A 16,466-nucleotide genomic window follows, 5' to 3' on the forward strand; every position below is an offset into this window, starting at 1 on the left:
AAATTGAAAAAAGTAATAAAAATTTGATTTAAAAACTTTATTACATATTAAATAAAAATTTAACAAGGATACAGCATCCATAAAAGCGAAGCTCTAAAACAGTAGGACTAACAAACATTGACACTTGCAGAGCATCAGAACTGAAAAATCAGAATATAAATGAACTAAAGTAAAACAAAATAGTTAGTAAATTTGGTCAAAAACTGCTTAAATACAGGATAATTTTTAAGGACGTACTAACACTTTTAAGACTTGATGATAGAGATGCTTTGCCTATAAATTGTACTTTGTTGTCCTAGGAATCATTATTCCAAAAATCAGAAAAATCTGATGATTTTATCACATAAAAATTTGTTGGTAAAAAAGTTTCAACATGTTCAAAGTGGACGTACAGACATTCTGGTAACAATTATAGAGTTGCTACGCTTTCTAATTTGTAACTACAAAAGGGATCACCATGCAAAATTTGAAATCGATTGGGCAATTCTTACGTGCCTAAATTAACTTTAAAAGCTATCTGTTATGGACGGACGGACTGAACCAATTTATAGAAAAACTTCGCTGTTAAAAATTATACAACAAAAAAAACATAAGTAGCGAAACAATCAGAGATATAAAGGGATAAGACAATGGCCAATATATTGATATACATCTCCAATGATAATACACAAAATTCTGTAAATTAAAATTAGTGGTTAAAACGTTTGGACAGTCAACTTACTGAAACAACCAATCAAAATTCATTAAAAACCCCAAAAGTTGTTAGGCCAACAAATAAGAATACATTATTAAAAAACTGTGGGCACTAGTGTAATAAACAGCCCAATTCCCCCTCCCTCATTGATTAGTTAGTTTAAATCTAGTAGTGTCCATATGTTTCAACCAATAATTATAATCTACAGTAAGGTTATCTTGTTTTTCCTTATTGGAGTTGTAAATGAATTTATCATACATTGTCTTATCCCTTAAAATCCCTGACAGGGAGATTATGTCATAGCTTCCCTACTTATGCAAATAATTTGGTACACTGACAAACCTCCTACTGCGACAAACGTCCTAAACCTCATAATGCGACAAACATCCTAATGCGACACACCTCCTTAAGGGACGAACGTCCTAATGCGATACATCTTAAAACGTCCTAAAATTTTTCAAAAATTCTTAATAAAAAATCTTCCAAATTTAAGGACAAAATCCTCTAATTGTAAAAATATTTAACAATATAAAATTCAAATGGCGATAAAACAATAAATATTTTTAACTGAAATTTTTTTGAATAACTTTGACCATAGGCTAAATTTTAAAAATCTGTCCGACAGTTTTCCCAAAGTCTGTGTTGGCTATCAAACAGAATGGTTTCAAACCCGTGATACAACCGTGCATTACAAAGATAGACCTTTAATTTTTTCAATTAAAAAAATTATATATTTCCTCTTATTTTAGAACATTTTTAAATCAAATTTGGAAGATTCAATTTCTAAAAAAAATTAGGAGGTTTTACTTAAGAGATGTTGCACCGTGTTCCAGAAAAGCCAAAAAATGACAAAAAATCATAGAAAGTGTATATTTTAAAATTTTGATGAAATTTTATTTAAATAGCAATAAGTATCCATATATCTTTCAATATAATGGCGAAATTTTAAATATCTCCATCCTGGCTGACATTTGTTTATTTTAATATTTGTTTGCCTTAAACTAAGCATTTTAAGTTACCAAATACTAAAATATCCTATACTAGTACATACCAATATCAAATTTAAGTGTTTAAGTCAATTTAAGGGTCCAGGTATGATCCTGCAGGTCCTGATCCCTCAGAAATCTTTAAACAGCTCTTGAGACCGCAATTTTTGACCTATAGACTTCAAATTTTAAACATAAGCTTTTCTAACAAGTATGTATGACCTACTGAAATCATATGAAAATCTGCCGCTGTTTTCCCGCCGACCGCCGCCGCCGAAATTTATATTTTGAGATTTCTAATCTAAAGTCCTATTTCTTATTTATTTTCTGTGTGTATATGTAGAGAGGGAAGGGACAATGGGCTGTTTATTATAATAGTCCCCAAGTTCACCAAATAGAGTTTTCTTATTTGTAGGCATAAAATTTTGTTGGACTTTTATTGAATTTTGATTGGTTGGTTTATTACTTGAGTGTCCAAACGTTTCAATCACTAATTTATAGAAGGGGCAATTTTGTGTATTAGCATTGGGAATGTACATTAATTTCTCGGCCATTGTCTAATCCCTATAAATCTATATGTAAGACTTTTATTTTATTTTCAATTTACTTGAAAGAAAGCATTTTCTATCTTAAACAATACAAATTCTACTTGTCTTTTTTGATAAGTATGAAAGCACCTTTGGAAAAAGGTTGCTTAATAAAAGGGTGAAGGGAGTAAATAATGCTAACAAATTAAATAAGAATATATATTTGAACTAGGAAATGACATAAAATTTCTTAAACTTCTAGCTTTAATGGGTTCAGATGTGGATATAAGTGGGGCGTTCAATCCCCCCCCCCCGCCCCCACCCAATAAAAAGGTAAAATGGTTCAGATAAGAGCCTAGACATTTAGGGAAAATCTTTATTTAAAACTCTTCTTTACTTTTAGTTTCAATGAATATGTGTTTAAAATAAGTAGAAAATAAATTACTTTTATATCTTAAAAAATTATTATTTTTTGATAGACCCAGCATCTTTAGGGCTTAAAAAAACAAACTTCGCATACTTTCGCATACACAGGGTAAAGTTCTCTGATATTATACATACATCTAATATCACCATGTAAGAGGATTTGCTTGCGCTCTTTTGCGATTAAGAGATCTTGAACCAAACGTAAAATTTTCATTGGAAGAAAATTGTCTATTTTACAGAAATCGGGTATGCTAAGAAAACCATCTACAATTACAACAAAAAACAGAGATTTGACTTCTTTTAAAGGCTAAACGTATAAATTATTACACACTGAATCCAAAAATATATAATACTTAAAAATAGCTTTAAAAATAAAGGGTCCACACTGATTTAAAATTTAGTTTAGTTGACCTTAAAAATAGTTGTTAACAATGATGAAAAGGAACTTAATTCCATACCTCTGGTATAATTACATATAAAATTCTTATTTTTCATAGTAAAGAGCTAATTCTTTCGGCTTTATTTCCAAAAACTTGTGTATATTACTAAACACTTGTTTAAACGTGTATTTTCCAAAATATAAAAAACGATTATTTGTCACTCGCTGGAACATAGTGTGTTGATTAGGAGATTTGTCGCATTAGGACGTTTATCACAGTATGACGTTTGTCGGTGTACCAATAATTTTCCAGTATAGCTTCAAAACCGATTAATATCCGCTGGATTAGGAACTGGTTCTCAGCCATACTGAAAAATCCTTTATAGCATCGTATTACAGCAAATTTTCCACAAATATAAAAATAAAAAAAAATTAATATGAAGGCCCTGGCTAACAAAATTGGTTTTAATCTTATTATTTATTAAATTTTAATATCTGCGGAAAACTGACCATAATACGATGGTATAAATAACTATTATGAGTTTTAGGTTGGTAGGACTCTTCTATCAGTCAGTAGAAGCACAATACCTAGACATTAATAGGTGCTTTCCCTCATAGTGCCTTGTGAGCAGAGAACTCCCCCCACCCCCTTTTATTTTTTAAAATAAATATAAAATAATGGGCCATGGTATTTTTTTCTTCCATGTACCCTATATATAACCTGACCTTAAGTGAAACATAAAAAAATTACCCTCTCCCCCCAAACTTTAATTTCTTTTGTTAAGGGGGGGGGGGTTTGGGCTACAAAAAGCACTTTGAGGAAAATTGGTAATCAAATTGGATGCATGACAAATATTAGAGTAAAACGCTAGAGGGAGAAAGGGTTAAATAACTGTATCTCCCCATCGCAACCACCTTGTGCAACCTTTCTATTGGGTCATTGAAAATCAACCAATGGTGTCGCTTATATTAACACAGCCAAGCAACAGAAAATAATTTAGGAGCAGACGAAAAGGGTCGTTGAAATAAGAAAGGAGGTAGTTGTCTGTATATAAATCTATACTATAGATCTGTTTGACAGACATCCATGAAAGCGAAGCTCAACCAAATCAGACAGATTGACAAACGAACGTTAGTACTAATCACTAATCTAACAATTTTATTTTTAAGCATTTTAGGACTTTTCTCTCTTTCTTTTAATGACCACTGACTCTATAACGTTCTTTGTCCGACCGTTTTGCCATTCATGATTAATGTGTTTTACTGCTTAAAGATTTTGTCATCCTTTGTTTTAGTAGCAAAGCTACTCTATAATTCACTTTGTCTGTCAGTCTGCCTGTCATGTCAGAGTGAATGTATTTCTCAGGCACTATTGAAGATAGACAGCTGAAATTTTTGGTGAAGATTCCCTGTACCAATGAGCATTTAGTATATAGCTTTATGGGTTTGTTGGTCTGTTGGTCAGGCTTCTAGTAGAGTTTGGCCGGATATCCGGTCATTTTCAATATCGGGCCGGATACCGGATATTGAATCTATCCGGATCCTGGATATCCAGCTGATTTCAAATGCCGGATACCAGGAAATTTGCGGATATCAGACCATTTTCATCATGTGGCCGGATACCAGATATCCGGCATTAGAAATCAGCTGGATATCTGAAAATTTGACGGACATCGGACAATTTTCAATATCTGGCCGGATATCCGGCATTATAAATCAGCCAGATATCCTGTATCCAGCCAAAAAAAGATCCAGCCCAACCCTAAATGTTACCTATTTCTACAGTTTTCCACATCCTTGAGATAATAAACAAAATACTCTCCACAGTTTACACATTTGATAACATCTAGTTGATATTCAATACATTGGGTACTTTTATTCAATACAAGCGGCTACGCCCCTAGAGGTATCTAGTGACACTTTAAATGTTTTTTTTAAAAATAATATGTAACATTTATATCTTGCGTTTAAGACTCTATGTAACAATAGATTTCGATTTTTTATGATTTCTCTTGGGAGGGTGGTGGTACCCTCCCCCAAAATAGTTATAAACTTTACTGAGACCTGCTACCCTGTTAAGCGATTGGTTCAGCGGTTAGCGAGATCCTTTGGTACAAACAAACAGACAGACAAACATCCTGTTACTTTATTAAATATCAGGGAGGGGAGGGGTATTTTTATTCAATATTAAAATATCTGGAAAACACGAGGGGAGGGAGAAGACATTGCACTGCAAATCGCACTGGCACCTAAACTTTAATTTCAGGGAGGGAGATATTTTTGCACTAGAAATTACAGAGGTACCCAAAGTTTTGAGCCAACAAAAAAGAAAAATCATTGGGTATTTGTGTAATTTACAGTCCAATAACCCCTCCCTCCCTGCAATTTTTATCCATAGACGTCCAACAATTTTTAAAAAGGTTACTATTTTTAAAAATTTAAACTTCTCATTTACCCCCCTCAAAAAAAACTTGGTTGTCCTTCCATCATCAAGCTGATTGAAGTTAAAAATTAAATAGTTTTTTATCGCTTCGTATTATAGACAGGTTTCCGCAGATATCAAATTGAAAAATTATAGGAGAACTTGTTGTAATCCAGTGGATATCAATAGGTTTTGAAGCCATATTAAATATTCCTGAATGGTCACATTCTACATCTTTTTTGTTAAAGCAAATTGTCATCTCAGTTTCAACAAGTAAATCTGAAAATAATAAATTATGGTTTTAGGCTATTTTTCTATAGTTTCTGTCTTCCTGGGATTATCCAGGTTCAGGTACACCATGATAACCTTGTTATCCAAAGAGGTTATCAGTAACATATAACAAAAACCAGGGATTTTAAGGGATAAGACAATGGACAATAATTTGAAATACATCACTAACAATGATTAACTAATTTACCAATCCTATATTATTTACAAAAGGCTAGGTTAATCAAAAAAATTATCTAGAAAATTTCTCTATTTCTGGTAAATTGTTTCATATATCTGACTTATCATAACAAAATGTGTACATATTTTAACCAACAATATGGCTGGATTGTTCCTACACTGTATTAGTGGTCTAATTTACTGAGTAACTATCTAGATCTATTTATTACTAGCAGCTTTTCCACTTCTAGTTACAAAAAGAAAAAGATTTGGAGGTATAATTTTTCTGGGGCTATTTTTCTTTGGTGGGTGGTTTTAACCCTACACAAAATAGTTATAAACCTTCCCAGAACCAACACTGTAAAGGAGAATCATATCAGTTCAGAGGTTAGCAAAGTTCTTTAACACAGAGATAAAGACATTGTCTTACTTTTCAATTACAGTGCTTGGCCCCCTAGCCTTTTAACCTTCCTAGTCCCTAGCCTTGGACGTCAGCCCTTAGCCATTTAACCTAACCTAATTGTAAAAAAAATATTATTCTTAGGAATTTTCCAGAAAAAATTTCCTACCTGGATAACGCCAATTAATTTAAAACTTTACCCTGGGGATGAGATGAATTTGCCCAAGCAGGAACATTGGTTCCACAATGGTTGTAGCCAGGAGCATATTCTATTACAGACATGTTCCAAAATTATGAATAATGATGCAGTATGAGCATTATATTTTGAATAATGGTGCAGTATGAGCATTATATTTTGAATGATGGTGCAGTATGAGCATTATATTTTGAATAATGGTGCAGTATGAGCATTATATTTTGAATAATGGTGCAGTATGAGCATTATATTTTGAATAATGGTGCAGTATGAGCATTATATTTTGAATGATGATGCAGTATGAGCATTATATTTTGAATGATGATGCAGTATGAGCATTATATTTTGAATAATGGTGCAGTATGAGCATTATATTTTCCATAATTAGGAAACATTTGTGATTATCGCTTAACACAATACACCTGTTATCAGGAAGGTGATAAGTTCAAATCTAAACAACGCAACACAACTAAAGATGTTTAAAATAGTTCCTACTGCTGCTAGGTTAGGTGCATGACATAAGTAGATGGAGTAGGGGCAATTTCTTGGCGCAAAACAGTCACAACTTGATACAATCAAATGGTTTGTTGTCTGAAGGGCATTAAACCATATTATCATGCATATGAATATACAAGATTAGTTTCAGAGATTCACCAAAATAAGATCTTTTAAGGTTATCAAGCTCTATTAATGCTTGGCCAACCCCACTTTACATATCTGTATGTCTGTAACACTTTTTTTACTCTTATAATTGTATTTGAAAATGATAATTTTTACAAAGGTTTTGTGATTTAAAATTTTTTTAATTAGATAAAACAATGGTGTGCACATGGTTTTACCAAAGAGGTGTGCAAAGCGCATCTGAAAATTTGACACTCCCCTTAATCAATAATGGAGGATAGGTACAGAGGGTGCATTTTCTTTACTTGACATCACTCCATCTAGGGGGTGTAGACCCTTGTCAAAGGTTATTAGGATGGATGGAGGGTGGTTGAATCTCCCATAATTTCTCCCGAGATATAGATACACCTTCCTAAACCCCCCTTCTCCACGCCTCTGGAATGGAACATTTCCTGGAATTTTGATGCCAGCAGGTGGCAGCAGTCGGTACCAACCTTCACCCTAAACACAACAACAAGGAAGACAACATCCAAGAATTTTTATACTGATGGGAGTTATGTATTTTTCTTTAAATTGTACAAAATATCTGTCTGTCTGTCTGGAATTTAATTTTTTGGCTCCTTTAGACATTTAAAATTTTGGGTACTGTTGGTTTTATGACATTGCTTGTTCAGGGACGTTACATCATATTTTCACAGTAGCTTTTCTCCTATTTCTAGCCCCTGTGATGGGCCTAATACTGAGGGGCAATCATTAAAATTTACCTAACTTTAAGAGCGATATCACAAAACTGACAATACCCAAAATTTCTTGTCAACATTGAAACCTTTGTAAATTTTGAAAATATGCAGTTTCTGTGTAGTAAAAGTTGTTGCTAATATAAGTATGAAAAATAATGAACCTGCCAATCAGGACTGGTAAAACTGTTTCCATTCTGGTCACAATAGGGTTCATATTCATAATCTGTATTCCTGGTGCTAAAAAAATATATGGTTCCAGTATGGCTTACAATCAGATTAGAACTGGTGTTTAGCTGTACTGAAAATTCATGTACTGCCAAGAAAACAAAACAAAAATTCTAGAATTAAAAACTGCTTTAATGGCCAGGGCCTTTGTCTCCTTAGTACCAGTAAAACAAAAAGTGTTTTTTAATTTCTATTATAATGAATTGAAATTTGAAGGAAAAGAGAAGGGAATATAAAGGAAAGTGAAGGAAGGGTGAAGGGAAAGAGGAGGTAAAGTAAAGGGAAAGAGAAGGAAAAGAGAAGGAAAAGAGAAGGAAAAGAGAAGGGTGAGTAATGGGAAAGTAATGGAATGTGAAGGTAAAGCAAAGAGAAATTGAAGGGAAAGTGAAGGAAAGTGAAGGAAAGTGAGGGAATAGTGAAGGGAAAGGGGAGTTAAAGAGAAGGAAAAGTAAAGGAAATGTGAAGAATACCATTTAAGAGGGCAGTGTCACAAAAAGAACTAAACCTGTAAATTTTTACCTGTCATCTAAAATCTTGTATTCTGAGCATGGTCCTTCTGGTACAATTCCAGATGTTGTTGTTGTACTCTCAACTAATTATAAAAACAAGGATGACAACATCAATACCTTGTAAGGGTGGGATTCTCCTTTGTGCATAGTAGTGAGTTGAGCCTGTTTACGGGCCAAGGCATTCACTCTACTCTTACTATTTATGTCCCACATCAGACATTTTTAATGTCTTTAGTCATGAAGCAGTGTAGGCTTGAGATTCAAACCTTTCACCTCCCCGGCGACAAGCAGATTTGCCATATGTTGTCAGGGAAAATGAAGGGAAAGTGAAGGAAAAGTGAAGAGAAGGTAGAGGGAACAAGAAGTGAAAGTGAAGGGAAAGTGATGAGAAATGAAGTTAAAATAGACGGAAAGTGAAGGGAAATTAAGGAAAATGAAGGAAAATGAAGGAAGATGAAGGAAAAGAAAGGGAAATGAAGGGAAAATTGAGGAAAGTTAAGGGAAAATGAAGGATAATTGAAAGAAAAGTGAAAGGAAAGTGAATGGAATGTGAGGGGAAAGCAAAGGGAAAGTGAAGGGCAAGAAAAAGTAAAAGAAAGGAAAAGTGAAGTGAAAGTGAAGGGAAAGCGATGGTAAATATTATAGAGTAAGCTTTGCTTTTTATAAATCTGTTGATAATGTGAAGGGAAGGTAAAGGGAAGGTGACAGGAAAGTGACGGGAAAGTGAAGGGAAAGTGAAGGAAAAGTGAAGGGAGAGTAAGTTTTTCTTTATAAATCTGTTGACCTGTTGATTCTGTAGGCAATTCAGTTGTCTGCTGGGTTGTTTGCGGATCATCTGATGTCATATCTAGATACAAAATCTTATGGGATATATAATACAATGGACAATAAAATTTTAATAAATCCCCCATAATGATAAATAAAGTTACCCTATACTCTGTAGATAAAATTAATGGACACTACCAGTTTAAAATTGAATAAAAGTACCCAAAGTTTTAGAGCCAACAGATAAGATAACTAAGTTATAAACCTTGAACACCATTATGATTTACAGTCCAATATCCCATCCTCCCTCCCTGGTTATGATTGAAAACTTTGGTTACTAGTAGAATTTCACCCCCCATATCTTAAAATTTTCTGACAATAAACTTTGCCCCCTTGAATCTAACAAAACGGGTTTTTCTTTTATAATTTTTCATTTTTATATCTGCGGAAAGCTGTCTATTATACAATGTCATAAATAACATTTATACCAGAAAGAAATGGGTTAAAAATTTACACATTAATTATCTGCAGTAGTGGCTAAAAAAGCAGTCTGACTGCAAGTTTAATCAATTAATTAATAATGAATATGAGAAATATGTTACCAGTAACTGAAGTTGATGCATCTAAAACTGTGTTGGTTCAACAGTAGGGGAAGTAGACATCACAAGGGAAAGTGAAAGAAAAGTGAGGGGAACGTGAAGAGAAAGTGAAGGGAAAGTGAAGGGAAAAGAAGGGGAAAAGGAAGAGAGAGTGAAGGGAAAGTAAAGAAAAGTTAAGAGAAAGTGAAGGAAAAGTGAAGGGAAAAGGAAGAGAAAGTTAAGGGAAAGTGAAGGAAAAGTGAAGGGAAAAGGAAGAGAAGGAGAAGAAAAAGTGAAGGGAAAGTGAAGGAAAAGTGAAGGAAAAGTAAAGGGAAAAGGAAGAGAGATTGAAGGGAAAGTGAAGGGAAAGTGAAGGAAAAGTAATCTTTTTAAAATTTTACCAGTAGCTGAAGTGGAAGCATCTGAAGAGTGTGTTGGTTCAACAGTAGGAGAAGTAGGTCTCACTATAAATATACATTGTATTAGGAGAAAACAAGGATGACAACATCCATAAAAGCCAAGCTTTGGAACCATAGGACAAACGAACATTAACACCTGTTATATACTAAATCTTCTTTAGTTGAAATACCATTAATTCCTCCCCCTCCCCAAATCTTTTATAAGTACAATATAACCCCCCCCCCTCTCAACTTCTATAGTTTCCATAAATTCTCCCCCCCCCCCAAAAAAAAAAAAATCTTCTATAGTTAAATTACCAGAAGTAGAAGTATTGTCTCCATTAAAGCATCCCAACCTTCCAGATTCACAGAAAGAACATTCTCGCACCTCCTCACAACTATATAATATAAAGAATTGGGTCAGGTTTTGGTGTAGATACCTTACCATAGAATATGGTTAGAGAACCTTATAATTGTGCAATGTTTTGGTCTATAAACTTGACTATACAATATAAAAAATGATTAAAGTATCTCATAATTGGGCATGTTTTTGGTACAGAAACCTGACCATAACATAAAATATGATAAAAGAACCTTAGCATTTGGTCAGGTTTTGGTACAGAAACCTGACCATAATATAAAATATGATTAATTTGGTCAGGTTTTTCAGTTCAAGTACAGAAACCTGACCATATAAAATGTGTGTAGAGACCTCAGAATTTGGTCATGTTTTGGTGTAGAAACCTGACCACAAAATTCAAAATATTATTTGTGAATCTCAGAATTGGATCAGGTTTTGGTAAAGAAACCTGACAATATTATATAAAATATGATTAGAGGACCTCAAAATTAAGATCTAAAGATTGCTGTCTTTTAAGATACTGTGCTAAAAAGAATCTTTAAAAATCTTACCTCCTGAAGAGATAACAAGCATTTTGGATGACAGCAGATTGATTATACCATGTGTAAGCTGAGCATTCAGGTAGATCTACACAGGATTCCATACAGTCTGTAGCAGTAGCAGAATCCTATAATTTTTTCTCATATATGTACATACATTCAAAACCGATTAATTAAAAATATCTGCGAAAAGCTGTTTATAATACAATGTGAGAACTAATATTAAATTACATTATTACTTTTCCTTTAATTAATCTTTACCACACATTCAAAATACAAAGAGCTTGGGTAAATGCCAAGCTAAAGTACCATCACAGAGCATGTACCTACCTGCAGGCTGCAGGTTCCTACCTACTAAACAAGGTACTTAGCTAAAATACCATCAACTCCTGTAGAATAAGTACCTACCTCCAAAATACTCCCTTAGAACAAGTACCTACTTACCTAGCTAAAATATCATCAACTCCCATAGAACAAATACCTACCTCCCAAACTTAAACATCATTAACTATTATAGAACAAGTACCTACCTACCAAACTAAAATATAATGAACTCCCAAAAAACAAGTACCAACCTCCCTAACTTAAATATCATCAACTCCCATAACAGAAGTACCTACCTACTAATCTAAAATATCATCGACTCCCATAGAACAAATACCTACCTCCCAAGCTAAAATATCATCGACTCCCATAGAGCAGCCACCATCTATCCTCTGGAGTTTGCTTCCACTAATACAATTCTCACAAACATGAAGGTTCCTCAACTAAATGTATAAATATCAGTATCCTGTTTTGGATCTCAATCAGACAAATTGGGTATTGTTAGTTTTGTGGCATCGCCTCAGGGTATTTTGTCATATTTTCACAGTAGCGTTTGATAGGGTATATTAGGTTACGGAAATGTTAATGATTGCCCCCACAGAGTTAGGCAATAGTCCCAACACACAGGTTAAGAGCCCCCCACAGGGGCTAGAACTAAGAGAAAGCTTCTGTAAAAAATAGGACAAATTCCCTTTGAGTTGCAATGTTACGAAACCAACAATACCCGACAAATTTTTCTTTTGTACAATCAAATATGAAATATTGTATGAACTGTTATTGTATGAAGTATTATTTGTATAACCTGTATATATATGAAATATAACTTATATATACTGTAGTTAAATAAAATATAACTTATATGAACTGTAATTATGAAAAAAGATATAAAGTTCCTTATTGAAGAGAACACAAAGCAGTTGTTGTCCTTCTTGCCATGTATACACTAAAAATCAACATATTTGATAATATCATTTTGGATTTTATTAATAATTCACACTGTATATTATACTGTGGCATTAGTAAATTTCCACCAACAGACCAAGTTTTGACTTCAACATAAAGAAATAATGAACAAAAGTTTGGTTTCAATAGTTAAGGAATGCCTTGGCCAATGAATGGATGCAACTCATTACTATTTCACTTTAGAAGTTTGGGATGAATGAAATTACATATTGTTTACTATTAGTATTGATAGTTTACTCAGCCTATAGCTTTAACTTTGATGTCATACATTTTTATGAATATGTGATTTTTAATCAAATTAAAAAAATTGAACAATCGTACTATCGACAAAAACTATAGTATGAGTAATGAAAAAATATGCAACAACTGTAATCCTGGGACAAGTTATTTCTTGCATTGTATTATAAATAGCTTGCTATTGATATAAAATGTAAAACCATTTTCTTAGCCCAAGATCTCAAAGGCCTTGTGATTGTACATTTTTATATTTAGAGAAAAACTGGATATAATTCGATGCTTGACATAATTTTTTAGTATGGCTGAGAACCATTCTAATCCAATTAAGTGGTTTTGAAGCAATATAGGAAATATGTTTCCTAAACATTAGAGCTCTTTGTTACACTTATAAGACTTTTTATTCTGACAAAAAATTGTACAATCGTCTCTATCGTACAAACACTATAGTACAAGTAATGGAAAAAATATGCAACGACTGTAATCCTGGTAATAGTTATTTCTTGTATTGTGTTATAAACAGCTTTCCATGGATATAAAAAGTAAAATCATAAGATTAAAACAAGTTTTTTTATCCCCAAGATCCCAAAGGCCTTGTACATTTTTATATTCGTAAAAAAAACTGGATATAATTCGATGCTTGATATAATTTTTTTGTATGGCTGAGAACCATTCTAATCCAATTAATTGGTGTCAAAACAATATAGGAATAATTATTTCTCGCATCCTATTATAAACAGCTTTCCACGGATATAGAATGTAAATAGAAAAATTAGCCAATGAGAGGCCGTTATTGACCAATGGCGGCATGCGTAGTGGACTCTCATTGGCTAATTTTTTTTGTTACGTCATATTTTTTAAACCAATACTCACAGCATCCTAAAAAAACTTTAATTTTATAATGATACATTTTTATATTCGTAGAAAGCTGAATATAATACGATACTAGATATAATTTTTTGGAATAGCTGAGAACTAGATATTAATTGGTTTTAAAGCGATATAGGAAAAATGTTTTCTGCGCATGAGAGCTCCTTGTTAAGACTTTTTATTTAGACAAAAAATTGTACAATCGTACTTACGTACAAAAACTATAGTACGAGTAATCCTGGGAAATATGTTTCCTGCACATAAGAGCTCCTTGTTACACTTATAAGACTTTTTATTTAGACAAAAAATTGTACAATCGTACTTACGTACAAAAACTATAGTACAAGTAATCCTGGGAAATATGTTTCCTGCACATAAGAGCTCCTTGTTACACTTATAAGACTTTTTATTCGGACAAAATATTGTACAATCGTACTTCCGTACAAAAACTATAGTACAAGTAATCCTGGGAAATATGTTTCCTGCACATAAGAGCTCCTTGTTACACTTATAAGACTTTTTATTTAGACAAAAAATTGTACAATCGTACTTACGTACAAAAACTATAGTACGAGTAATCCTGGGAAATATGTTTCCTGCACATGAGAGCTCCTTGTTACACTTATAAGACTTTTTATTCGGACAAAATATTGTACAATCGTACTTCCGTACAAAAACTATAGTACGAGTAATCCTGGGAAATATGTTTCCTGCACATGAGAGCTCCTTGTTACACTTGGACACACAAAGGTCAACACTTCCAACTCCGGTGATAACCATACTCACATCCTCATTAAACTCCCAGGAATATCCTACAAGGGAAGAAGTGGTTTGTGCTTGTATTGCACAAAATCCGTGAGTTAGCTTCAGCCAAAAGCGATTATTAAGTCTAAGTGTTCCTAATATTGACAAAAGCGCATAGTAAAATTAAACGCATTTTTAATAACAATTAGACTTAATAATCGCTTTTGACTGAAGCTAACTCACGTTTTTTAAGCACAAACTAATTCCCCTTTGGATTAGTTAATCATCATAATAGGATTGATTAAAATGATGATCATTGGATAGATTGAAATAATGATAAGTTGATAGATATAATTAGATAGATTAATACAGGGTCATTCAAGATAAATGCGTTTTTTTTAAAATTATGCATAGAAAAAAAGCAAATATTTAAAAAGGATTATTCCGACAAAATATGCCTTAAAACCGGTTTTACATAGGCCATATTTTTGAAGATTTCTGAATTTAAAGGATGTGTACATTTTAAAACTTCAAATTGCAAAGCATCTCTATAAACACGCCCTAAAAATGTCAGTATATCTTTACAGTATTCTGTATTTAAGAAATTTTGCAACAAATTTACTTACAATTTTGTGAAAACTTATATATTTATAATTTGCATGTTCAATTATGACACTCTATACGAGTTAATGTTCGTCTGTCAGAGCTTCGCTTTTATGGATGTTGTCATCCTTGTTTATCTATACACAGTAGAATATACGTTCAATGTCCCTTACCTCCCTGAATTATATTACCTTCTATTTGGATTGGACATCCATGAATCTGAATTTGAAATGAACTAAAAATGAGTAGAACCAGAAAAATGGACTTTCTCAACATTTTTATTATACTTCTAAATTAATTCTTTAAATCATTGGGGACTCCAAAACCTTGAGACCTTCATTAAATCACGATTGAGGAAATTTTCTATTGGTGATTTCATAGCTAAATGTTGGGTAATTTTGTTTCCCATGAATGGGGATGTCGATTAATTTAACATTCATTGTCTTATCACTTAAGAACTTTACCCTGTAAAAAAAATGACGTCTCTATTTTGTGAACATAGCATGTAGATAAAATGTCATTTTTAGTTTTGACAAGGTGGAAATGTAGGGACATAAAGGGATAAGACAATGGCCAATAAATTGATGTATAATCCCAATGATGATACACATAATTACCTACCTTTACATTACAAGAAGTGGTTAAAACGTTTGGACACTAAACTTAAAGAAACAACAAAGTTATATAATTATTTATTCAACGAATAAGAAAACGTTATCATAAAACTTTGGGGACTAGTGTAATAAACAGCCCAATGTCACCTCCCTTCCTGGTTTTAATGTCCTTATATCATTGGGTCACAATGCAGAGAGAGAGGGAGGGGACAATGGGCTGTTTATTACACTAGTCCCCAAAGTCTTAATATAAAGTTTTCTTATTCGTTGGCTTCACAACTTTGGGGACTTCAGTGAATTTTGATTGGTTGGTTCATTAAGTTGAGTGTTCAAAAGTTTCAACAACTAATTTCAATCTACAGAAGGGGTAATTGTGTACAACATCATTGGGAATGTACAATGTACATTAATCTTTTGGTCATTGTCCTATCCCTATAGATCCCTGTGGATGTCGTCATCCTTGTTTTTAAAAGCGAAGCTTTTCTATAATTAGGGTCGGTCCATCCGTCCGTACGTTCGTAACGAAGAGCTCTTTTCGTTAATTTAGGCATGTTAAAATTGTCCTATCGATTTCAAACTTTGCATGATAATTCCCATAGGAGTTAGGTACGAGTTAGAAAGCAAAGCAACTCTATAATCGTTACCAGAAAGTCCGTTTTAAACATGTTGCTATTTAACTTTTTTTAACAACAAATTTTTATGTGATAAAATTATCCGATTTGTCTGATTTTTGGAATACTGATTCCTAGGACAACAAAGTACATTGTTATAAGCGTAGCATCTCTATAATCAAGTCTTAAAAATGTAAGTATGTCCTTAAACAATATCCTGTATTTAAGCAGTTTTTCAACAAATCTACTTACAATTTTGTTTCGTACGAGTTTAATACATTTACATTCTG

The 16,466-nt window shown here is 32.9% G+C and overlaps 1 protein-coding gene across 1 annotated transcript; it reads right to left on the reverse strand.

Annotated features, from left to right (window-relative positions):
• Nucleotides 1-3,288: 3,288 nt before the first annotated feature.
• LOC145307166 (uncharacterized) lies at nt 3,289-12,476 on the reverse strand. The gene is made up of 13 exons (XM_080149517.1): nt 12,431-12,476; nt 11,879-11,980; nt 11,226-11,341; nt 10,632-10,711; nt 10,317-10,379; nt 9,357-9,419; nt 8,583-8,655; nt 8,000-8,075; nt 7,551-7,599; nt 6,482-6,550; nt 5,648-5,713; nt 4,786-4,858; nt 3,289-3,600 (listed from the first exon to the last, which is right to left on the reverse strand). The coding sequence occupies exons 2-13, from the start codon at nt 11,906-11,908 to the stop codon at nt 3,579-3,581; spliced, it is 780 nt and encodes a 259-aa protein (XP_080005643.1). The 5' UTR covers nt 11,909-11,980; nt 12,431-12,476; the 3' UTR covers nt 3,289-3,578.
• Nucleotides 12,477-16,466: the final 3,990 nt, after the last annotated feature.

Source organism: Acartia tonsa, chromosome 15 (genome assembly GCF_053477335.1).
Source record: "Acartia tonsa isolate MP-2025a chromosome 15, ASM5347733v1, whole genome shotgun sequence".
NCBI lineage: Eukaryota > Metazoa > Arthropoda > Copepoda > Calanoida > Acartiidae > Acartia > Acartia tonsa.